Source organism: Buteo buteo, chromosome 20 (assembly GCF_964188355.1).
Source record: "Buteo buteo chromosome 20, bButBut1.hap1.1, whole genome shotgun sequence".
Lineage (NCBI taxonomy): Eukaryota > Metazoa > Chordata > Aves > Accipitriformes > Accipitridae > Buteo > Buteo buteo.
Window position 1 is genome coordinate 7,230,637 of NC_134190.1, and position 25,675 is coordinate 7,256,311.

Genomic DNA, 25,675 nt, shown 5'->3' on the forward strand with positions numbered 1-25,675 from the left:
TTAACAGTCTACGTAAGAAAACCAAGTACCCTATTTAAAAATAATAAGCAAACCTGCATACAGGGTAAGGAGGGGTTCAAAAGAAACTTCACAGACACTTCAGGAGCCACATGTTTGTTGGACTCAGAATCTGAGATCGTTCTCTTTATTTGATCCATTCGTAATACTGTACCAGCACTGAAAATGTCTTTCTCTTTTACTGAAAATAAACCTAGACCAATATTGATACAAGACCTGATCATTTGAAGTACTGTGAGACAGGGTAGAACTGACAGCTTCAAAGTGAAGGGCTCTCAACTCTCACATCCAGTTTCCCACCACAGTCCTTCAGATTACTGTAAAAGGCAAATTTTTGCCCTCAGTGAAGCAGACACTGGCCTTTGCTATCCTGGGTTGTGTGACAAGGCACTTGTGAGAAGAAATACAAAGACAAAAAAATTCAATATATATTCAATATCATGCTGTGAATACATTTGCTTTCGTAGATGGAAAAAAAGAAACAAATATATCCATTTGTATATTATAAAATATGAAATTGCTTTATTGAGATCTCAAATCAATTGGAATTAAAATTGCATTTTGAATCGGATGTTTGGATCACTTATTTGACCTAAACCAATGTCATACAAAATATAATCCAACTGATGTCAAGATTTAAGTGTTCAAAGATGCTTAAAAGACTTTGAATTGAAGAAACCAAAGGATTTAATATCAAAATGGGAAACACCCACAAATCTTTACAAAGCATATTCTTAGTCTAGTAAGTCAGCCCTGGGTCAAAGTACTGCTCTCATTCAGTTTCTGAATTCAGGGTGTAGACTATTTTTAATAGGGAAGTATTTGCATGGCTAAACAATATTACATTAATATGACTGTAAGACACAGAGAGCCTCCTGGGAAACTCTTCACCTATTGATCAGAAGTCAGCTGAAACACTCTTGGAAAACAAATGGTAACTTAATCAAATGGGGAAAAAAGTGTGAAGTTCAGCAGCTTCAGCAAAGAAGGAAGCTAACCAACACAGCTATATAAAACCCACAAGACACATCATTTCAGTATTGCCCACTCCTCCCAGGGCAGCTTCAATTCTAAATAGAGTTTGGAAAACAAAAAGAGTCATCTGCTTTTCTCTAGCTGGGTAAGCATTGGCAACTACTTTAAATTTTCCTTCATTATGACATAAATTAAAATAGCGAGTCTCAATGCTGTAAGAGCCACTTGAGTGAACTGTTTAGTTGTCTGGGGTCTTTCTGTGCTTGCTTTTGCTTTTAACAAACAGTTTTTCAAGAGCAGTTCTATTGAGCCCAGAATTTCCCATGTATTAAAAATTGTCCTTTTTGATAACAGTGGGAGCAGAGTAGTTTTATTGCAGATTTCAATCGGAAGCATAGTCAGTGCTGAAAGCTTCCTTTTCTCCCATTGAAAACCTGATCTTACCATGCCAGCCTTCCCTACCAGTTTCACCCAGCCCCACTCTTCTTCCTACGTACCCTCTTCACCGCTCAGCTCCCCTCTCCCCGCACGCAGCTCGGGGCGTTGAACACAGGCAGCCCATCACCTCTGCCACTGACTCCCCCAGGCTTTGAAAGACCAGCTCCTGATGGCACCCGCACGGAGGTCAACCTGAGAGGTGCTGAGCTGAAGCCTCTCACGGAGGTAGTATCTTTAGGCATGAGGAAAGGAACGCACAACCCGCTGCTGCCTGAATTCAGTGCCCCACGTCAAAGCTGTACGTGCAAACTCAATTGAAAAAAAAAAAAGAAACGTGAGTATCAGGTCCCCCCAAAACCCAGCAAATCCTTTCCTCAGTGAACTTTTAATCTCATGTATGCTTAATCGAGAAGGACAACCGTAAGCATGGCAAGGGGATTAGGTGTTTATCTCCTACTTGGCATCAGAGTCTAAATGTTCATCTTCATACAACTTCTCCATCCCCACCCAGGAGTCCATCCCAAACATTCCTCTGCTGCACACCCGCACACACCCCCGGGCCGGACAGAGGATGGAGACCCAGGGAGGAAGCAAACCGGCAACCTGGCAGATGGCAAAGGGCCAAAAGAGAAAGACCATGAGCACGTCGGAAAGCAGACCTTTCTTATTCTAGGCTGTGAAATTATTCAATGCAGCAAGAAATGCTACAGGACAAGTTTTGGGGTCTTTTTTTTTTTTTTTAAGACTGAGTTAAGTTTACAATAAAACCTACGAAGAAAACGAGAGGCAAGGACTCTCCTCTCCTGAAAAGACATTTATTGTTGATGTATCAGGCTGCTGGGAGACGAACTAAGTTTTCTGGTTTTCTATACCCTGTAAGCAACATCTGCAGCTAAACTAATCTTGTTATAGAGCACAAGAACACATAAGAGCTCTCGTTAAGAACAGCAGCTTTCACTTGAAGTAAAAACATCTATGGAAAAAAGCAAAATTTTGAAGGTTCCCTACCACAAAAGGCTCCAGCTGGACCCTTGCCAAGCGTACAAAAAGATCGCCCAACGTGATACGATAACTGGGGGTGCTGTTACTACGTGAGACAAAAGAGCAAAGGAAGAAAAATGAAAGGGCTTGAAGTAATTGGGTTGAGTTTACACGGGGGCAGCCTGTTCCTTGTAACCTGGGCAGTGCAGTAACCAGGAGCCAAGGAAGAACAACTCCCCTGTTTTTAAACACTGGCTACCACAGTGGAAAGGGAAAATCACTACTCCACCTATTCTCAGGCTTTCAAGGGACATGCAAAGAGGCAATCAAGAAAACTGAATAGATCTTACTTCCTTTCACACCCGTATGAATCAAACCTCGATAATGCCGAGGGAGGGCAGTTCACCAGGACAAGTGCTTCTCCCTTTCTCACTTTAGCAGATACGCAGCAAGGGCAGATCCTGTACTGGCAGCAGCAACGGCCGCTTGCAAAGGGTTGCATTGCCCACCTCTGCAAAAGTCCCACTCACAGAGGCACTGTCTAGTTTTGCAAGGAGTGCAAAATAGTTTTAACTTGGGCTGTGGCTTGCTTTTGAAAGGGATATGGGAGTTCAATCTCTTTATTGTTAGAAATTACACCCACACCTTTCTTCATCAGCTGCCATGCTCACTAGAGTCATCATGAAATACTAAATTATTCATTTTCTCCATTAAGGAGCTCTTCTCTTATTTAGTGACAAATAAAAACAAAATTAAGGCTCTCTCATTTGCTCCCCTTGGATTTATTAAAAATGAGTAAATAAGAATTACAAAAATTTTAATATTGACCCTGAAAAAGCTAGGTCGGCCTGCAACATTTTCTCACCTTCCTCCTCATTTTACCATTTCAATTGCCCCTAGCAAAATGTAAACCAATTTTCAAATTAAAAATAAAACTGGTATTTTAAACTGACTCCCAATGGTATTTTTGTTCAGCTATGTATGGAATATAACACCGTTAAGAATTCTAAGATCTGGGTCACTGTCCCATTTCAGCATCGCTTTACGAAGCACTGACAACCCTCTGTCAAGTTAGCATCAGTGTAGATCATGGATTTACACAGACAGAGAGACAATAAGCACCATCTACACTGCATGCAAAGGGGTAATTCTCCTTGTCAAATTTAAGAGGCAAAAGGAGAGCCCAAATCAGTATCTTCTTTAGTGCTTGCTGCATGGTTTTAATCCAAATCGGATTATGTATACATGGATCATTGGCATCAGTGTTACAAGCTTCAAAACAATACAGGAATCAGAAATAGCAAAGCACAATCCCCTAGACATTATCCAAGTGTGTATTGCATTAGAAATCCCTGTATGCAGTTGAGACTTACCCTGATTCATAGCTTACGCTGGTGGCTGGATTTGCACCAAGTAAAATCATTTCAAACCACAATAAATTACCCCTTATTTAGATTAGGGATATTAACTTATCCAATTAAATCAATGGAGCAAATTCCCAAGAGAGACAGGAATATTCAAGACAGAAGAAGTCTGCATGGTTGAAGACAACTGCATTAACATAAGATGTTCCTCCTACCTTCTGTTTCCAGGAAGGAATCCAAATCATCTTTGTTTATTGTACTATTAGAGCTTGAAAAGACAAACATCTTGTTTAATGAGATTGCTTTTAAACTTTCCTTTTTTTGTGTAACCAGCTATTTGAAACAGAGTCTGTAGCTAAAACCATTGCCTTCCCACCACTAACACCCATTTATTTCTACTTAAAACCAGCTATACTACAAGCAACTGCTATCTTGATGTACCAGGTCAAGATAGGACCTAGGATTGCACTTGACTTCAAGCACTCCAGTGGAACAATTCCTTCTGTTTGAATGCACTATTTGTCAAAACAACAAAAAAATGCTGGGGGAACGTACCAGTTTCAACTAGGTTTTGTTAAAGTAAAAAAAAAAAAACAAAAAACCAAATCCAAACAGAGGGGTTTCTGAAAACATATTTTCAAAGTACTGAAAAGTACAATTTTCTAGTTCAAATGAGTTTTCATTTTAAGTTTTTTAAGAACAAAAACCTGGAACATTTTCTTCTGAGGTCCAGAGAGACACAAAGACCAAAAGTAAAGCCTTAAATACCAACATCTCCTATACTCTATGAATAAGCAGTTTACTCCCCAAACACTAATGAAATATTCAACTGTTTTAGTGAGACACATTCCTGCTATTCCCACTTGCTCATTTCTTCATGAGCCATACAAGAAGAAATTCTATTCCCTGTTTAAAATGTTAACCAGAGTTTTTCGCTCCCTCCACCCCCCGAAAGCAACACAAGAAGCACATGTCTCAGAATCAAGGCAAGAGCTGTGAAAAGGCTCTCATAATTTAGTACCAAACTAGATAAACTTTGAGGAATTTTACCGAGAAGATACAACAGATTTAATTCACAATAAAGACAAACACGTCAGCGGAAAGCACTGAAGAAATATTACACACCTTGAATAAGGACCTTGAGAGAGGGAAGTAGAGGAACTTTCATAGCTATAATGTGTTATAAATTGCTTATAAGCTTTATTATTAATTGTTCAGTTTCCTTATTGAAGAGAGCTCAATCCAAAATGCACTGAAGTCAATGAAAAGGCTTTCCTTCACTTCAAATTAAGCCTAAGTTCACCTTATCTTCTTTGAGCGGGCTAGGGCAAAAGGCATTTAAAAAGCAAACAAAACAACCGCAGTAGCTAACATAATTAGACACAATTTAGTCCAAAGTATAGGAATCAATTTAACACCATGTCCGTCACAAAGACAGTTTGAACTCCTATTTTTTCTACAAACTGTAATGGTACCTGGTAAATGTCAGTCACAGCAGAGTCTGAAATGGACATGACATGAAAAATACACTTTTTCAAAACCCTGATGCTAACATGGGAGTGCAAAAAGACCAATTTCCCCCCAGTACAGGCAACACGTCATTCCTCATGGCACTGTCCTGGTGAGGAACCTTTTCCTGCCAGATACCAAACATCCAGCCCTCCAGAGGTGAGAAGGCTCATACTTTTACACCAGGAGTTTCAGAGTGTGTAATGAATAAACTGTAATTCTAAATAGTACTTCTAGGCCAAACAATAGCCATATTTAAGCACATTCTCTACCATCTGAATAAAGTTCTGTTTTCTAAATAATAGCTTTTAAAGGTCACATTTTCACATGGAACAGCCTTTATAGTGCAGAAAAAAGAATACAGAGTGCTCATACATACTCTGTAGTTTACATACTAATCTTTCAGATTATTAACAGATTATTGTTCCTGGGAGTTTGGGGGGGTGGGGGGGGGCGGTCTTCCTTAAAGAAATAGGTATTTGGTAAAATACATGAGCAGTTCATTTTAACCAGGTTGGGGGCCTGTTTGCTTTTCAAGCGGAAGGTGTTTCAAGTGCATCACCAAAACAGAGCATCAGAACATTCATTCATCCACGGGACACTAATGCACATTTGGGCTGTTTAGTCATTCTGCCTTCAGCCCAAAAAACACCCAAGGATTAAGCTAATGGTCCATTAATACATGCCCTGGAGTGTCATCGTGCTTTACTAAGGGGAAATACATCTCTCTAATTCCTATAGCATCATAAACCTAGCTTAACAGAGCAGAATTCTTCCTACCATTTGTTAGTTTTCCTTAAAAAATTCATTTTCAATAAAGGCTAGTTGCCTTCAATCTGGTGCGATGAGTAGGAGGGACATTGCTTCAACCTCTCTGTATCTATGCAGAAGAAAGGAGGAAGGGAAACAGCTGGCTACTTTCCACAGTAGCTGGATTCAGCCAAAGAAAAGCTCCACCAGATGCTTGCATGCTGTAACAAACATAACTGCAACTCCCAGGCCCTGATTCAGCTAAGCACGGCATTTCAAATGTATACTGGAGAGGAGATCCTGATTTTTTCTGGAGAAAAAGGCATTCGTGGTATTGAGAATTGCACTGCCACTGATTGCATTTGAATAGGATTATATACTTCTACCACAGTTGTCATCTGTATTCATAGGGCTCAAGGGAAACCAGAAGATAAGCTGCTTTTCTTCAGTTCAGGGATGGAGATCTGATTCTCCTTGATTTTATCCCTGCAAACAAATGCAGAGGGAATGCACAAAACCAGACAAAATCCCTTAGCCACCTTTTTTTTCCTGGTTTGTTTTTTTTCCTGCTTGTGTTCTCAGGCCCAGCAGGGACCTACCTGGCTCACAAAGCAAGCAAGCAAGAATAGCCGCAGGGCAACATCACATTTGCCCACATTTTTCCATGGCCTTCTAGATGCACAGAACAGCTGGCACATATGAGGGTTCCAGCCACACTGCCAACAGCTCTTCCCTGTGTCATGGGTTTGGAGCTAAGCCCAATTCAGAAACTCTACCCCAGCTCTGTGTCAGGCAGGAGGCTGCTTGAGCATTGCTGGGAGGCCACCAGGCAGTGTGGTAGGGGCCATCTACAGCCCCCTTGAACCCTGTTGTCCCCAGGGGTGCAAGAAAGTCTGAGGCACACATCTTCCCTCCAGCTTCTCCTCCTCCAACTTTCAAACTGAACCTTCCAGTTACTGTGGGAGATTGTGCACGTGCCAGATGTGCAAACAGCTCTGCCTAAACCTCATTTAGCTTCTGAGCTCTCAATATCTCCCATACCTGCCTTGGGAATGAAGACACTTTCTGCATCTCTTAAGACCTACTTCCACCCAGTGCTGTGCAGATACCTTTCTTTCCATATAACTATACAGAGTCCTGTGTGTTTATATTGGACTGCAAATTGGTTGTTGCAGCCCAATATAAACATACACGAAGAAATTCTGGCCTTGTGTACCACCAGTTTGAGTTCTTGAGTTAAGAGAGGCACAAGAATTTCAGTGTTTGCAGTCAAATCAAACCTGATTTAACTGATAGTGCTAATGGAGGCGTAGCAATTCTGGGATACAGGGTACTCTGGTTAAGTCACCTGCATGGGAAATTCAGAGGTTGTCTGGATGCCAAGTAAGCCTTTCCTGAAGGCACAGAGGGAGGGAAAAATGAGCAAAACCCTTGAAAAACATCTGTTTGTTCCTAGTTCCTCTTGTCAGTCAGGCTTCTTGCCAAAAGCTCATTAAAGGTAATTAAAGGGAGGAAAAAGTATATGATCATATTTATTATGTAGATAAAGAAGTTGAGGGGGGGGGGGGTATGTTAAAAAAAAGAGAAAGAAAAAAGTGTTGATACCTCTGCTTCTTGTAGGGTCCCATGGTTCAAGCATACCATGTCTGGACATGTGATAGGAGAACCACAGCCTTCTTGAATTGCCAGCTGCATGTACTGTTTTAGGCACTAGAAACAAGTAAAGAAAAGAAAAAAAAAGTTATAGCCCACATGTTGGTAACACACAGATGCTAGAGATGCTGCACAGCTACCACCTCCACTGCCTTAATTGGCTGTCCTGAAGCTCCAGCACACAGAAAACATCAATTATTACAAGCATGAATGCTACAACTCATTACATTGGAAAGAATGCAACAAAGACCAATTAATTAAGCATGACTTCATCTGCCAAGCATTGCGTTTACCCAAGTCAGCAAGTCAGACCTTTCAGCACTAACAACCCTTACGCTCTGCTAAACTGGGATTGGAAGATTTAGGAGGGGGGAGTATCTTTCATCCTAATTAAACAGGCTTCGCTCTTTTGTCTTTCCTTCTGTGTTCTTAATTCAGACTCTCAGCCAGCAGTCTCCATTGTAGGAGACTTCATTTACAAGAAAGAGACTACTGTTCTCAGCTGCATAAAAGGGGAAGAGGGTTTATAACCTGGTTAGGAGGTTATAATCTGCCCTAGAAGATGTAGAGCTACCAGTTCTTCCCCCTCCCCAGATCAGGCAATTTCCATGGTTTACCATGATTTATCATCAGCCTCTAGTCTATTAAGCAGGAGTTCAAAGTCCATTTCCAGCATGGCCACCTCCTGAATGCTTCCAAATTGGTTCATTACACAAAAATGGCAGGCCTTCCTCCTCCAAGGAAAAAAAGCCCTCTGTTCTCCCCACATTTTATTTGGCATGCCAGTTCCAAATAGATTCAGCTTGTCTTTTTAACACGTATTATAAAGTCTTCAATAAAATCATGGCATAAAACTGGTGCAATGCCCCAAAGAATTGTGCTTGAATTGTATCTCCAAACTGCACAGGTAAGTCAGTGAGCTCACTTCTAAATCAAACAAAACAACCAAGTCTCCTCAAAATAATGACAAAGAATACAGTAAATTGCAAATCACTGTTAACAAAGTAACAAAACATGGCTTTCTGGCAGATTTTGGTATCAACTTGCATAGTTTATTGTAAATTAAAACCAACATATTTTACAAGCAGCAGGACTAATGCAGCTTTGTTCCCTCCAGATTTGTATTTCACGCCCACATGATAAACCTCTCCTCCTCAGTACCGCTGGCTTCTTCCCTTATTGCCCCATCAGTTTTCAAGAAACTTGTCAAAGCATAAGGTCTTTGAAACCTCTGTCTCTGCCAACTTCTGGAACAGCACTGGGTTCAAAAGCTACTAGGTGGGTTATGGGGAAATCACAGCCTTTCAGAGCTTCACCTTGGATTAAAGCCCCAAGACTCTTCAAAAACTGTTTTTCCAGTATTTACAGGCATTTAACATTCAAGTCTGTGTTAGTTTGGACTGTTCTGAGAAGGCCTTGCATGTTGTGCTCTGAAAAGAAATTTCCTCATTTGTATTTTTATTGGAAAACTGGTACCCTCTGAAATGTCAGGATAATTAGGACTTTTACAAATGGAAATGAGGTTGCCTTATTATTCTGTCTGTCTCTCTACTGAAACGTCCACATCCACATGTTTTGGTTAATTCTGAGGAACTATACAGAGATATTAGTTCAAGCAAGTAGAATCAGCTTAACTTAGTGTCATTTTAAATGAGCTTACTTTTGATTTGCAAATATTTGAAGTGTATTCATTTAGAAGAATGTAGGGGTACAACCTAAATGGTCAGCTTTAAATATCTAGCTCATTAAGCACTAATGGATTCAGATCCAGCACACACCCCTATAGGAAAGCAGTAGAGCAGCCTGTAAGGAATTGATGGTGCAAGCAGTATGTGGGAGGTGAGGGAAATGCTCACAGGTGAAGAGCAAAGAAGAAATCATGTCAGTAACTGAAGGCAATATTAGCTTCTTGGGGAATATCAGCCAGACTTAACCAGGAACTATTCTTTTATTAGTCAAACAGCAGTATCAGTGCCTTGTCCCATCTCCTCGCCCACCTCTCCCAAAGGCATCTAGGCACAGTGCTTATAAAAAGTCAGTTTAACCACCAGATCCTATCACCCCACCAGCACATGCAGCTCCTCCACAGAGCAGTGAGCAGAAGCAGGTACATAACCACGGTGGTGCCTGGGAGCCGGTACCCCAGAGACACCAGAGCTGCCGGGGTCCTGCCCACATCTGCTGCCACCACGGTCTGGGCAGTGGCAGCAAGTGACACAGGGAAAGCCAAAAAAAGTGTCCCCAGAGTCCAGGGTGACTCCCAGTGCCATTACTGATGCAGATGGAGACTGTGGGTGACCTGTTCCTGCAGCCCCACATTCATTAAGCACCTGGCATTACCCACATGCTTCAGCCCGTATCACAAGAGAAACGGGGTTATCAAGTGCTCACTCCCTGCACAAATTTCCTCCCTGGTTTGTGCCTGTACCCAGCCTCCACCAGCAACGATGTAAACAGAAAATTCTGCCCTCTGAGCCCCTTCCCCAAAGCCAGCACGCGCTGCAGTGTGTGGGGTGCACTTCTTTGATCCCTGGGTGATGCTCCAGCAGAGTCTCCTTACATCTCACTCCCTCTCCTCATGGGAGACCTGATTACTTTCTGGATCAACTGTCACGGAAGCATTCGGGGAAGGGGGAATGCATCCCTCCCACCAAAGCATTTAGTTTGCCTTAATTCCTCAGCAAGCATGGGAGAGCAACCTTTTACTTTCGCTAAGATCCTGGCTTCTGTCTCCTCTGTGGTGCTGCCTGATAGTTAGTAATTTGTTTTGACAGCATGGTACAGTGGATTTGTATTCTGGGGGCAGCTCAGGTCAGCTGGTTACAGAGGGAGGACAAAGCCTGAGAAGTTACTGCAGGCCTAGCAGCAGCCCAGAGGCTTGTTCTTAATTTAGATTTCCAGGACAGAAGCTCAGAGCACTGACAATTACCCTTCCGTGCAAGGATGGGCACGAAGCTCTTAAGGCGCTTCGATCCACAGTATGGATTTTGCAATCAGTTTCAATATGCAGTATCTAAATCAATAGGGGTACCAAGCCAGGAGAGCAGAGGTTTCTGAGGATTGCTAATGCATCTGGACTCTCCTTCTCTTCTAGCTCACTGCCTGGTTGTAGGTGAAGATAGGTGAGCAACTGGAGCCTTTTGCAATATTTTTAGAGGTGCTGTGCTTTCAGAGGGTGACTTGGAGAGATTTTATAATAGGGCTGTGCAGTGCCATGGATCTTCAAATGTTTCAGAGAAAACCTCCCTGTTAAATAGTTTTTATAGGTATTATATCTTTTGCCTTGATTTTCTGCATTTGGAGAAGTTGCTGTGGGTGCAAATCAAGAAGCTGATGGAAGGACTTAAAGGTGCTGGGAAACTCGAAGGAAGCATTTAATATGTACCACCAAAGGATTACGCTTTTTACCCAAGTCTGTACATGAATGAAGAGGTGAACTTCTTGCTCCCTCTTTCACAAGTTACGAGCAAAGAAGACACAGTGGAAAATCACTAAAATTTTAAAATATGCCTTCACTTTAACAGTAAGACTGGTTTTAGAGGGGTTTTACTACCAACTACAGATCAGCTACTAATTTAGCTACTTACTTGAAAAGTGGCAAATAAAAGTATCTGAAAAGATGTACAAGCTGCAAATGTGATGAAAAGAGGATTCAACGTCTATATAATGAGTCATGACTGACCTTCTCAGCAGTATGTCCTCCCACACTATGGAGAATACATTATACAGACATAAAATGGTAAGACTTTGTGCATTTTGTCTACAAAAATCAGCAGTATCTCAGTTAGGAAAACTGCACAAACTACACATGCTACTTAATTGCTCTACAAAGCAAAGGTAAGATCAAGATACTCAGCCTTCTGTGGTATTAGAGTTCCTTGAAAGGATCTTAATCTTGACATCCAAGAAATCACCAGGCCTCAACACCCTTGGGCTACACTCGCCCACCAATTTCCTGCAGTGCGGTGAGAGCAGTCAGTGGCTGGAGAGGCCACACCACAGGACCTGTGGCTTACAGTGACAGTCACCCCATCGTCCTACCCTCCATGGCCAGAGCAAGTCATCCGCAGTGACCCTCCTCCTACCAGCACAATGAGGTTTCCACGAATGCATCACATAGTCAAGGCAGAGCGGTTGAGGCAACAGACTAAAAATCTGCTGAGGTCTTGCTGAACAGGTTTGAATCCTACCGACTACAGATGAAATTGGATGTTTGGCTCCATTACGTTCACCCCTCAAATAAATGGTACACACCAACACAAGGAATTTTAACTTCCATACCTGCAAGTGTACCCTAATCAGTTACATTCAGTTTACTCAGATTTTCCCCACTGAGCAACTATACCATGTACATATCTGAGTTCTGGGATACACAACAAAATCCTGATGCAATCAAGCAAGAGGGATCAATTCAAATGTGATAATGTAATTCCACCAGTAAAACTCAGTACACCTAACAGAAGGCTTTGGTGCTGAACTAACTTTGCCAAGCATGTTTTGCTCCTGCTGGACTACTGTCAACTTCAGTGGAAAGAGTACTACAAGTAATTTTTTCTCTGCCTGAGATTCATAAAGTATAATGACACCTTTATCAAATAATTTGCTGTCTAAGCATTTTGGGGCAAGAATTTTTTTCCTCTTATGCTCCTTTTGTCTTTCAGGCCATCACCTTCCTCTATTTAATAAAATAAGGTCAGTATCAATTTACCTACTTCACAAAATGCTACTCACGAGTAAGTTAAGGCCCGTAAAGTACCTGGATCAAATTATCATGCAACATATATGCATTTCTTTTTTATCTTGCAGGACTTATAAGAAAGATTACGATTTAGCCAAATATTTACATATGTCCCAAGTACACACTCCCCTCCTGGAGCTAAGGCTTTGTTGAAAGCGTATGTTGTAACATGAGGGAAGAATCTTTAAAAAAGCACTGAAAAGCCCAATCCAGGAATGCACAAACTAATAACATAAAAAATTCCTTCTTCAGTAATAAACACTTCCTCTAATCTTCAGAAGTGTTTTCTACAGTCAGCTGTGAGCCCCAGGAATACAAAATTCTGTTCAGGCTATTCATAGATTTTTCATTTCAACACTTCTACACGCTGCTCTAACTTCAACTTTTTTTCCCCCGAAGTACATTGTACAGAGGGGATTTTTAATGTACTGACCAATACTGTTTGGCAATGTATCTAATCTGCAAAGGGACCATAACAGTTCTGCATTTTAACATAAGAATGAGTTCAAAGTATAATTTCAGTATTATGTTGCTAGGTAATGATGTGACAAAGGCACTATATATCCCTCTCACTGTGAAATCTTATGTTTCTGTTCAAAGCCATTTTCAGATAATCTCCATACCAGAGACAAAAGATGGACCTCAGTCATTCCCACATACTGCTTTTTCAGGTACCTTGATATGTTCCATTACCTTGCTCATCTCCCATCTGCATGCAGCTCTTCAGCTCCCTAAATGCAGCCTCATTGGTTTGGATGCAAAAGCATAAAAAGAAACCACATATGTAATTTGACAAAACTAACAGGTAGTTTTATTAAGAAACGCGGAGGGATGGCTAGGAAGAAGAAAGGAACGGAAAGCACTGGCCTATTTTCCTGTCAAATACTACAGATATTGCTGATAGCCACTGTGCAGCAGTTGATACAGGATAAGTAAGGGTATTTGTCTTTAATTAAATTGCAGAAAGGGAAAAAAATGGATCTAGAGTATTTCTTAACCAGTACAAGGGCATCATCTATATTAAATATGAAAAGGCAAGAAATGATTGAAGGCATCTTGCCAAAACAAGAAGGTCTTTTCTACTAACATATAACTTGAAGACAATTTCAATTTCAGAAAAATTAAGAAAACCTCAGGTTTTCATCTTAAAATCCTCAAGACTGATTTAAAATGTTAAATCTCTCCACCAGATTTGTCCTCAAAACTGTATTGGCTTGGGTTTGGGGTTTTTTTAGCCTTAGCCTTTTTATAAACTCAAAATTCGGAGGAGTGAAGAAAAAAAAGACTGTATATGGAGAGAAAACAACTTTTCAGATTGCATTCCAGAGTGTCTTATGATTCAGAACAAATCAACAGATAGGCATTTAGTTTTCATTTCAGTTCTGGGCAGTGTTTATGTACTTTTGATTCAGTAAGACATAACTTTCATTTCTTTCTTATCATTTACAAATGTTACCTGTTCTTCAGTGCATACACAAGACAACATAGTAGTCATGTAGTTTTAAATGGAGTATGTAGTATTACTGAGTTCAGTAAGACAGTTCATGTCGGAACTCTAAATTTAACCACCTGATCCACTCAGCACTTAATCAATTGTGTACTCAAATATACACCCCCCCCCCCAACTGTACTCACAGTGTTTATGACAGATCTACATAACATTTAGCAATATGTTCATCATTGTCATGACATCTGCACTTATGCATGTTCAATCTCTAAAAAGGGGCCAGTTGCTTGCAATGTGTGGTAACTGAACTCCTGGAATCGCTCCAGTATTTCTCAACAGGTCTTAAAACTAGATGAATCAAATCTATTGGCAATTAGCTTGGAGGCATCTGCACTTCACTTGGAAAAAAATGTGAGGCTTTTCCAATTAAAGAGAGTTTTTAAAAAGGACACCACAGAAATAGCCATTTATTAATTTGTTAGACATAAACTTATGATAGGCATGGTTTAAAGTGAAAAACAAAAGTCCAATGAAACATGCCTTTGTATTGCCCAATCTATATTTTAACTGCTAAGGACCAGATGCAGTGATAAATGAAGTTGCTTTCAAACAGATAGAAGATCAGGCCATGTAAGAGCCTTACTGAGAAAGATGCTTGAAAGAAAGTGAAAAAATGCCCCTTTAGCCTCAAATGACATACAGTCATCTTGTGGCTCAGTAGAAGGGGAGGAATAACATCACTGACAAACATTTTATCTTGTCATGACCAAGTGAAAACATCAAGTAAACATGACAACGGACCAGAAAATAATGGCCTACCGCTGCTCCACAAGCCTATTTTTTAGGGGATCTTTCAGGCATATCTGAGAAATACATTGTCATCAGCTTTGTCTCAAAAGATCTACCACCAATGGTGCTAGATTCTGCTCAGATACACAGTCTAAAACCAATTTACACATGGCCTGCTACATCCTGACAGCCTTTCATAAAAGTCAGGATAGGTTCCTGGTAATCGTTGCCATGAAGTGGTACCACCAAACAGAAAAGGACCAAAGAACAAGACCAGAGAAACTCACCCTTCCCAAAACCGAACCAGCTGCAACTACCATTTCTCTTGCAAACAATCTGTGTCAGGCCAAACCTGGCCTCACCAACACCTACAAAACAGACATGACCATGAGGCTTATGTCACAGGCTGGCTCAGTTAATGTGGCACTCTGAGGCATTGACAAGTTACTTCACAGCTGTTTCTTCATTTGTTAAATGAAGATAACGCCAACTTCACTGATGCGGTGCTGTCATTAAACATGTTAGTTCCCTCTTCCTCACCTGTCTTCCCTTGGCCACCATCCAGATGCTGCCAACTCTACTGACTTCAGAAACACGTAGCCCCTCTTCCTGAATAGCAGCATCCATCAAAAGGCAATGGGTATTTTTGTGCTCTTTTAGTACCCCTACTAACTCTGCCTTTGGTGTGACTCTGCACAGAAATAAATCCAAGAAGTTCTTAAACCATCTAAATTACTATAAAAGTGCTATGTGTTCACTGCCAATATTAGCAGGTGTGGGCATTTTCTTTTTTGTAACTTTAAAACAAAGCTATTCTGAAAGATTCCAAAGGTTGAGCTGGGAAAAAAGAATCCAAAATGTCAAAACTTGACAGCTTGCTATCTGTGGGTGGAAGCAGAAAACAACCTAAGGTGAGCTTTATATAAAGTAAGTGGGGCATTGAAGCACAAGGTCTATTTAGGAAGGGGAGAAGGTAGTGTTCTGGTGCAGCTGTGAGCACATGCAGGTGTCTCCTAGGATGGGGGAAAGAGGAGGAAGAAGAGGAGACAAAATCCCTTCTTGAAAATTAGCACCAAGAAACAGAAGAGATACCAAACCCCAGTGTTCGCTAGATGAAGGCAAATCCAAATTTTCCCCTACTTATATGTTTTACTAAGTAGTCTTTCACTGGAGTATTCATGTATATTTGCTCCATTTAGCAGGCATCCCACGCTCTTTGTCATCTGTCTCCTCCTTGTCTTTGATCTACTTGGTCTCCTCTGCTTTCAGGCTCTTCTGCCCATGCTTTTTGCTGTTGATGCTGATCCTTCACGTCAGTTTGTCTCCAGTTCTCCAGTGCTCCCATGTACAAGCAATCTGAGGCTTCACAGCGCTAAGGACAAAACGTCAATATTTAGCCACCCAAAGGAGGCAGGGCAATGCACAGCCGCTCTTAAAAAGATTAAGGAAAGCAGAGGAGTCTTAGTGTGTCCTGCTGGTGAAGGGCAGCAGACAAACTCCTATTTCTGGAAGGGTTTCGTCTTCCCCTCTAGCAAAAGTAGCTGGCAGCAGCATGCAAGCCCCTCTCTTGGAGGCTGCAGCCTCCCAAGGCCCTGACTTGCCAGGCAGGCAGCTGCCCAGAGCACCAGGCTGTCAACAGCAGCGAAAGGGCCTTTTTTGCCCATGTCTAGCCCTGGCCTTGCTGTCACATAGCTACAGTGGAAAATCTTGGTCTCCCAAATGCCTTTGGATCACCTTCTACCTGTAAAATAGCCGAGACAGCACAGAAGCTACCCATGCTTCTATTCAACATTGCACACTTGAGTTCTCCTTTCAAGGTTGCATGAAGTTTAATCTCATTTAGACAGCATTGTGCGCACCAAAATAACAAACAGGTGATCATCATGATATTTGTTTTGTGCGTTTTGTAACTCAGTTACCTCACACGCTTCTCAGAAGTACAAGAACCAACAAAGAATTTGCTTGGAAAAAAAGAAGGGTGAATCATGCTAGGTCTGCATAAACATGTGCTGACAACACAAGAAGCAAATATATGAAAGTATCTTCTGTTTTCAGTTTGTTACATGTTGTCTTAGGCATCTCCAACCCTCTTCCAGTAAATAACACACAAGACAGATATAAGCTGCTGCTTGACGTAAATAGCAGCAATGCCATTTATTGCTCACCTGGCTCTCATCAGGACTCTGAAATGCTTAGGAGGAGGGGGGAAAAAGAGAAAAGACAAAAACAAACAGAAGTGGCGTGCAGGGAAGAAGCTGACACCAGCTTTTTTACTGACCCCCAAAACCACATTTTCTGTAACAGCACTCCACTGGTTCCCTTCCGTCATCACTGCCACCAGGGCAATCTTAGCACACCTGGTAAAACCTCACCTCCGTGACTGCTTACAGGCTACAGACTCCCACTGAGTCTTCTTAGAGCCCTTAGTTTTTCCAGTATTACTGCTACTCCTGCACTCCTCACTACTGCTTCCAAAGGGAAATTCATGCTGTGCCAGCTACCAGGGCATTTCTAGCAAGAGGAAGCGAGGTACATGCAATCACACCACTCGTCGTCTCTCCCAGCTGTTTTCCCAGTTTCAGCCAGGTTTTGAAAAGGCAGGAGTCTCCAAGACATATACTTTCCAGCCAGTCTAATGAGCACCAAAGCGTGGGCAACACCCAGTGCCCCCTCCAAAGGCAAAGCAGGGAGGTCAGCCCGTCCATTTCTGGCACTACCCTGCCAGAGCACTCCTGACTCTTGCCTGAGTGAGGCACCACGGGAGCTATCTGGAGGAGGAAGAAGAAGAGCAAAGGACACAAACATGTAAGAATATTGACTAGAAATAAGCGTAATATTCAAAATATAATTTTGTATCTATCAGGATGTAATTAATATTAGTTTCTCTGGACCCAGATATAAGTCCACTAAAATACTGTATTTTGTAACTCTGTGATGGTGTAGCCACACACAGTGTGTAAGTGTTTTACACACATACGTGAGCGATGTGACCACCACAGGGGCAAAAACCTGTGTAGTTGCACATGGGCACATCCAAGGAAGAAAAAGTTGCAAGGCAACAAGGTAAGCACAAGGGACTGCAGATAGGAAGGACATCCCACCAAATATACAAGAAGGATGACTGGCAAGACAAAAACCAGGATAAGTAGTATCAGGAACAGAGGAGATCCCCTCCCCTTTAGGGAGTGGGGCAAGTAGCATAAAACCGTGCAGCTTAAGCAATACATATATTGCTGAATATATATATATGTAAGAGTGTGCACCACAGCATGGCACTTCGCAAAGGTTTTATAGGTATAGGAAATGACCTGAATAATATAAAGTGCAGTCCTGTAAAACTTTTGCATATAAAATGTACCTCACATCTCTGCCCAACCCTCTTCAGAGATCAGTCTTTCATTTGAAACTAATATAGTCCAACACAATAAAACCAAGCCATCAGGTACACTGTAGTAATTTCCAAATTCTTGGGATGTGTAAATGCATGCTTTATCTCACATTTCAGTGGAGTCTTATGTGCAACAAATGTTGAGAAATACAAGGCTAATGCCTCTTCAGACCTGACTGGGCTACCAAGTAAGATGGCTAGCGTGTTCTGCAAGCCATCTGCTTTTTCTTCTCTGAACAGAGAGAATAAAAATTTTTACAGCTATTTGAAAAATTCCTGTCTTACTAGCAACATTCCACCAAAATGCAAACATACACCTTCTTAAACACAGTTTACTTACTTTGGCTAGAATACAGCTTTTATGAGGTATAATGTTTATTACAAGAGTTTCTAAGCTGAAAAAATAGCTGCACACAATTCTAATTCATTTAAATTCCTTGGTTTTACAGGCTACAACTGAAAAGGAGACATAAGCTCACCCCTGCAGATGCCTAAATAGTAACAATTTCCAATTATTTCCACAGCCAAAAAAGCTGTAGTGAAAAACAATCATAGATGCAGAATCATCATTACAGTCTGCAAAAAAGCCAACCCCTCACACATATAATATGTGTAATAGAACAAAAAACTAACAAAACTAACAGTTTCACCTTAGTAGAGCAGAACCTATTATGCCCATGTCAAGCCCTTTTCTATTTCAAATTTAATACTACTCTTGGATCTATATAATTAATCTTAGCGACAGAAAATAAGAATAAGCTATACAAGCTGAAAGCATTGCTAGCTGAAAAACTGATATGGGCTGAATCCCATAGCTCACCATTGACATTCTTACCCCAATATCTGTCTTAAGGGTAGTGTGAATGTAGAAGCCCTGGCATGGTTGGGACGAAATTTAGGGCATTGCATACCAGTGCAGCTACCGCAGGCTGTGCCCCGAGCAATCCCCCATGCAAGCCCTGGCACTGAGGCACTCTGTGGCAAGGTGCTTCTGACACTGCTCTTTGGAGGCTGCCCAAAGGTGCAACTCATTATGGTCTCCCAGAAACTGCTCTGGATTCAAGACAGAAAGCCATATAGGCAGGTTAAAACTTTCCAGAGTCTCCTTTGTTATAGGATGCAAGATCTAAGTCTCTGTTGCAACAGCCCATACACATCCATCGGGACGATGTTCAGACACAGGCAACAACAGCCAGACAAAGGGTAGACATGGAGCATAAGCACAATCGAGACATATTACACCCGCTGAAATAAATAGAGCATGTCTAAAGGCTTCTCCCAGCTGCACTCAGCACTCACTCATGGCTGGCTCTTGATTTAGACAAAGTCAGCAAAGTTTGCACAGATGCCAAACAACTGTGACTGTACTCTCCACTTCGCTGTCGTGGCACTGCAGAGCCAAGCTCAGAGCAGATGGTCTTCCCACTACCGGCCAGGTAAGGGCTGTATGTATGGGGTGGCAGCTGCGGCACCAACAGGGGACAAGTGGGGACAGCAACTTCCCCAGCCGTCAGTCACCAACTTCTCCCTTTAGCCAGTGCCCCGAAGAGTGGATAGCCCAGCTCTGCCTGGCACAGTCCTCCGCAGTCCTCCCTTCCCCAGGGGTGAAAGGGTTACTCTGCCCAGCTAACACTGAGGTTAATGTGCTATTAATGATACTAAATCAGAGTCACTGAATTCTTGGAGAAAAGTGGGACCACTGTAAAGGTATCAACTTCTCCGAATTTTTTTAATTTAAAGTAATATCTTCATACCTACCTGTTAGGTACGTTCTCTTAAAACTTTTGTTACACACTAAAATATGGAAATATTTTGTGGAAGTCAGTATGGAAAACAAACTTCATGAAGTTCAGGCTGAAAATGCATATTAATCAACCTTATCCTAGTTTCTTGAAACACACAGCTAGATTCTTATCCTATTTAAACTACCCTGAATTCAGAGGAAATGGAGATACTCTCACTCAGGCTGACTTCACAAATATCAAATTTCTTCCATGAGTTCAAACATTAAAGGGCAAAACTTAAACGTACTTGCTTGATGCTTATCCACAATTTACTGTTAAAAAATAAAACCAAGCACATTTATTCTGGACTTAAAAAACACAACATCCCTCCAGTGGCTTCTGACCTGTTTCCAAAATCCATTAGTCATGTACACCAAAGTCACTATCGCCGGAGAAACTGGGTCCATTTTTCCATGCTGACAAAGAGACCAGAAGAATACTAGTATCTGTAGGGCTTTTAGCAGCTCACTCAACCTCCACCTTTATCACTTCCACCAGCTTTATTTGATCTGAATTTGCAGGACAGAAAGTCCTCACTTACAACTATAGGCAATTCATGACTTGGGCAACATCTCTGCAGCACAAACTGCAGATGCAAAGGTTCAATAGGCCAAGGTTCATTCTTGTTTAGGTTTTCTGATTGCCCTTAAAAATTACGTACAAGACTTAAAAGGTCTCTGAGTACTCAGAAAATTATAAAGGGGAAACAAAATCTCACAGTTATCCTATGACATTTCAAGATTTTGCTTCAGAAAAATAAATATTGAGATTGCATGTAGACTGTGTATGTTCTCTGACATTCTTAAAAAGCATCTTTTTTCCCATTTTCTACTGTGATTTATTATTATTTAACTGTTAGAGTTATGAATTATCAAAAGCAGAATGACAGAGTCATTCTTTTAAATAAAGACACACTAACACCAAATGCTCTTTAGGAAAGCATCTCCTATCAGCATGGATAACACATGCTTCTCGTACAGGACAAGCAATGCCATCTCACAGTTCTATCTCCCATTACCCTGCTCTGTAACGTAAAGGCGCTGCTAGGCCTTACCGATGTACAAAAGATGCAGCTGCATTCCTGAAGAGTGGTCATCTTATCCAGGGAATATTCACAGAGACATAGCTTGCAAGTGAGCAGGGGCTCCAGAGCTAACTCTCCAGCTTCTGACTCATCAGCTGTCATGGTGTGAGGACAAGCCTTCCCAGCAGAGCCCATTCAATCATTAATCGTCCGCTCAGCCTGAAAAGAGAAATCAAGAGCTGAAACATCCCACAAGCCATGTAGCTTCTCACTGACCTGAGAATTTACAGCTCAGATCCATAAAAGCACCTGCACACCCAAATATACTACCTTAGCATCTTGATGCCAGTCTCACACTTCAGGCCATTCAAAATTTACAAAGTAGGTGCCTGAGATCCCACCACCCTGAAAGGCCTGACCTGGGTTGGGTTCTCAGAGAACATTCACCTTGCTGGCACAAAGCACCTGTCAGGCCACTTATCATCATATTAAAAAACAAACAAACTAAAACTCACACAGATGAGATATTACCTATGTTATATGCAACAGTATAGTGGTCAGAGCCCTCACCAAAGTCCTACGAGCAGAGATCTGACTTGGGACAATGAATTTTTAATTAAAAAAGTAAACTGTGTTCATAAGTACATATATATATGTATCACTGTGCCCCCTCAAATGGGTTGCAGAGTCATTCCCCTCCCATCCCTATGAATCCCTCAGTCTTCATTGCACCCACACCGTTTCAATGGGTGTCTCCTCTCCCACTTTCCATTCCAGCTGCTGGCTCGGGAGCTTTCCTGGGCAGTGCAACAGCAAGCACAGATTCCTACTTCCTAGGCAAGCACTTCAAACGTTTAGCCTGTAGCATAATTGGTGGATACCATGAACTCCACCTTCTTCATGAGTTGTCACTGAGATAGCAGTCCATCGCAAGAGAGGTGGCAAAGGCATCTAAACCCAGGAAAGGGTTTCAGATTGCATGTCCTACTTCATATGGGGCTGGAGCTTAAATCCAAGCTCGTAAGAGTATTTCCATGTGCAGTCCTCTTTTCTGCATTGCCTTGACTATGCCAGAGAGCTGCCTGCTCAGGTCTGTAGCTTTTGTCCATCCCACTCACTGGCAACCAGCTCTTCTGTTTCGTAGGGCTCTTAGGCACTGAGGTTTGTGAACCATGAATTAAGTGCACTAGCACTTTGACAAGGAGATGCTCAGAAGAGCCATGCTTCCACCACGCATTATGTCACAGCAGTACTTGGGGATGAAATTTCTATCCTTTGAGAAGCAACAGATGGAAATACTGTGCTCACATGTAATGTTTTCTGACCTAAGCATTTGAAAACACTGCACCATAGCCATAAAAAATTTCAGGACCCTCATTCTTACACAGTAACACTGAAAGAGAAATTAGAGAGAATTTCCTCATGCTTAAGCTAAAACAATGGAAAGCAAATTTGCAGATTTTATTCACCTCAAAATAGACAGCGGGGTTCAGTGCAGCATTTAAGGCATAGAAGAATCTATTCCCATCTCCAAGAAACTTGGCTCAACTTGCACAGATCTGCTTATGAATACACTTAGCTGATGGCAAGAAGACCTTCAGACACATTTCTTAGAAGCAGAGGCCTGGTGGCCAGCTGCACACAGCTGCTTGCACCAGTGCCAAGTACGAGTGCAGCTCTGCTAAATCTAGAAAGCTGCATCACGAATGGAGGCTGCACGAACATGAAAACAACAGAGGATCAAGACCTGTCCGTGTGCCTGCCAGATCTAACGTCTCACGAGGCAAACGGGAGACTCGAGCCCTTTGGTCCACCTCTGCTTGCCTCCCCCCCGGTCCCGAGCGTCCTCGTGGCAGGGCTGTCAGGTCGGATTTGGCAGCGCATCACTGCTGCCGTTCTGCTGCTCCCGGAGCGGCCAGGCCAGCTGCAGCCAGTCAGCGAGTGCACGACGTGCCAGCTTGCACTACCTGCTGAATTCCTCCCGAGAGGAAGAAATGATGGTGTCCGTGGAGCGTGAGGGGTCGGCACACGTGAAACCTCACCCCACAGCTCCCACCTCACAACCTGACGCACAGCCGAGCCCCATCCCCAGACCTGCCCCGTGACCCTCCTGCTCTGTGCTCCCACGGGACCACAGGAAGACACTTCCTCTTCAAAAGCCATGGAACCACAACAAATCTGGGTGGGAGCACACTCACCCCTTTTGATTTTTACATTTTGCAGTCTCCTAGCCTATCTGACAGAGAAGCCACCAGATGCGTCCCTTGGGATGCCCTTCCTGTAAGCATCCCGTTTTAGAGACACAGCCAAGATTCTGGCAACCAAATTCCCGGCCACGAATCCAAAGCAAACTCTCCCTTTAATGGCTTGCTATCGCTAGTTCAAAACATATGCCTTCCCTGCATTATTCTTGGCGCAGTCCCCGCCTGCTACCATGATGGTCCCCACAATTTGCTCCATACGGCTGCAGAGCCGGAGCTCCAGCATGGGCGGAAGCCCTGGAAGGAAGCCTCCCTCTGAGTCAGGAACTGCAATACTCTTCTGTAATTACTGCAACGGGGAGGGCGGAGGAGGGGGGAACAGTGAGTCACTGGAAATGCTACAACAGATCAAGAACTACCTGTTATTTAAAACGCGCTAGACGTTATCTCAGTATTTAGGGGAATTGTAACACATTTACTCAGGTGTGCTTTTCAACAGCAGCTGCATCTGTACAGGTAAGCTACTCGCCCCCACGCTGCATGGATCTGACATTTCTTCATTTACACAGTAAAAGGTAGCAATGTTAAGAGGAGAGACGTACAAAGGAATATTTCAAGATGTGGGAATGGATATAAAATGGATACAGCTGTTTCCAAAGTCAGTGATCTTTTTATAACCAAAAGGGTTATAGCACTGCATGCTTTTATTAAGGCAGTAGTAGAAAGACTCAGGTGTATGACTGAGGTTTAGGGCTAGGGGCTAATTTTAGATGGCCTAAATCTGGCTCTCAGTGTGATAGCAAGAGAGGCTGCCACAGTGAAGAGTAGGCTCCTGATTCACCGCTCTGCCCTACTAGCGATCAGATGCCACAGTGTGATGGCCGTGGGGACTTGTTATGATATCGCAGGCACCCTTGCCCCTGAAGACTGTTTGTAGGTTAAATTCAGTTTTGCTCCCTGTCCCCCCCCATCCCCGCACTCTTCCTTCCCTCACACCAGGATGCCAGAGCGGGGCATCTAAACCTAGAACGAGCAGAGCACCCTGTGCAAATCTCCAGCAGACAACACCAAGCAAACCTGGCAGACCAGAGGATCCAGCCCCCACACAGCCCAGGCTGGCTCATCTCACCGCGGCCTCATTAACCCTGGCGGGGTTCAGCAAATGAAGCGAAAAGGATGGGAACCTGAACAGAGACAGCTGCCTGGAGGAGGCACCACGGCTACCAGCAGCAGCACTCCCTCCGTGCCCCCTAAGGGTCCAGCTTGTCCGTAAGCGGCCCTCCAGGTCAGGCTGGCAGAGGCACAGCCATCCTGTTAGTACCCGAAAACCTGTCCATCAAAGAGAGCGGATGCATGGCCTACACGGACTGCTGCTTTTCCCAGAGCAACCCAACCAGCTGGTCTCTGCTTCTGCTCGCCAGAATTGTGACTTCTTCTACTGCTGCCAAGGGAAGCATGCAGTGGGGAAGAGTTAATGGTTACAGGAAAGGGTAGCCCCATCCAGTGGCAACTGGGCTCCAAAGAGAAATCAGGCCTGTGGAGGAAGTTCATTCCCATGATCAGATCAGATGGTGGAAATGATGGGGAGAGAAGGACACGTGTCTTCCTCCTGCTCTTACCCTCTACTCCTTCTCCTGTTCTTTCCCCACATTTCAAGATATATTGTTCTCTCCCAAGCTCTCAAACCATCTCCCCACCTTTACTACCCTGGCAGAACTGACTTTTCCATACACCGCAGAGAAGCTGTGAAGTTCCACCTCAGTTGCTCCAAATTTTTATGGCTTTCACTTTGCTAGGCTTAGTCCCACAGACTGTCATTAGTTAATTATACATCCATTAGCTCTCTTTACAGCAGCTTAAAATTCCTTCTGTAATTACAAGTGAGTTGCCAACAGTTTAGGTTGAAAACAAAACACCTAAGATATGTGTTGTGCAGGGGAAGAGGGAATCACTGAAGAATGAGTTGGGGACAAAGAGGAAAACACCATTCCATATTTGCTTATATTAATAAAAGCCACCTGAAATAAAAGTAAATAGAAAGTCCCTGAAAAAAACAGACCCTCATATATAAAAAATACATTTCTAAGCACTAAGATCTTCCCTTTCATGCTCACAAACCCAAATGACTCATTTAGGATAGAATCCCAAATAAAGCAAGAAATCTATCCCTGAAACTGGAATACAGCACATAACTCTTCACAAAAACCTCCACTGAACAGCAACAAAGGCTCCATGAGATGTTGTGGAATAAGGATAAACATATCTCAGGGACATCTAACCTGGAGGAACATAATAAACTAAGTTCTGCACCAGCGCAAATGGGTGACGAGGAAGGCTCAAACTGGCCTCAGCGTGCATAAACACTCATGAACTGTAAAGATCCAAGTGTTTTTATATACTTCTATCAGCCATGAACATGCGCGCGCACACACACACACACACAAATACAGATCATACTCCTTTTACATTGCACAGAATTTCCAGGAAATGGGATGTATTTCCTCAAGGGGTATGCTGCCCATCTTATAAGGAAGAAGACTGTTGGGAAGACTCATCCTTCCCTGGCTCTGACACTAATGGTGTTGATGCCACAGGATAAGGCATGACCAGACAGTC

At 42.6% G+C, this 25,675-nt stretch overlaps 1 protein-coding gene across 4 annotated transcripts in view; it reads right to left on the reverse strand.

The window, feature by feature from the left end:
• Positions 1-25,675, reverse strand: part of RNF144B (ring finger protein 144B) — a 95,095-nt gene that overhangs the window by 17,087 nt on the left and 52,333 nt on the right. For all 4 annotated transcript variants that reach the window (XM_075052217.1, XM_075052216.1, XM_075052214.1 and 1 more), the window contains 2 exons: positions 20,889-21,077; positions 7,641-7,745 (listed from right to left, as the gene is read on the reverse strand). In XM_075052217.1, coding sequence (XP_074908318.1) covers positions 7,641-7,745; positions 20,889-21,053 — 270 coding nt within the window. In that variant the 5' untranslated portion in view covers positions 21,054-21,077. The remainder of the gene's footprint in view (positions 1-7,640; positions 7,746-20,888; positions 21,078-25,675) is intronic.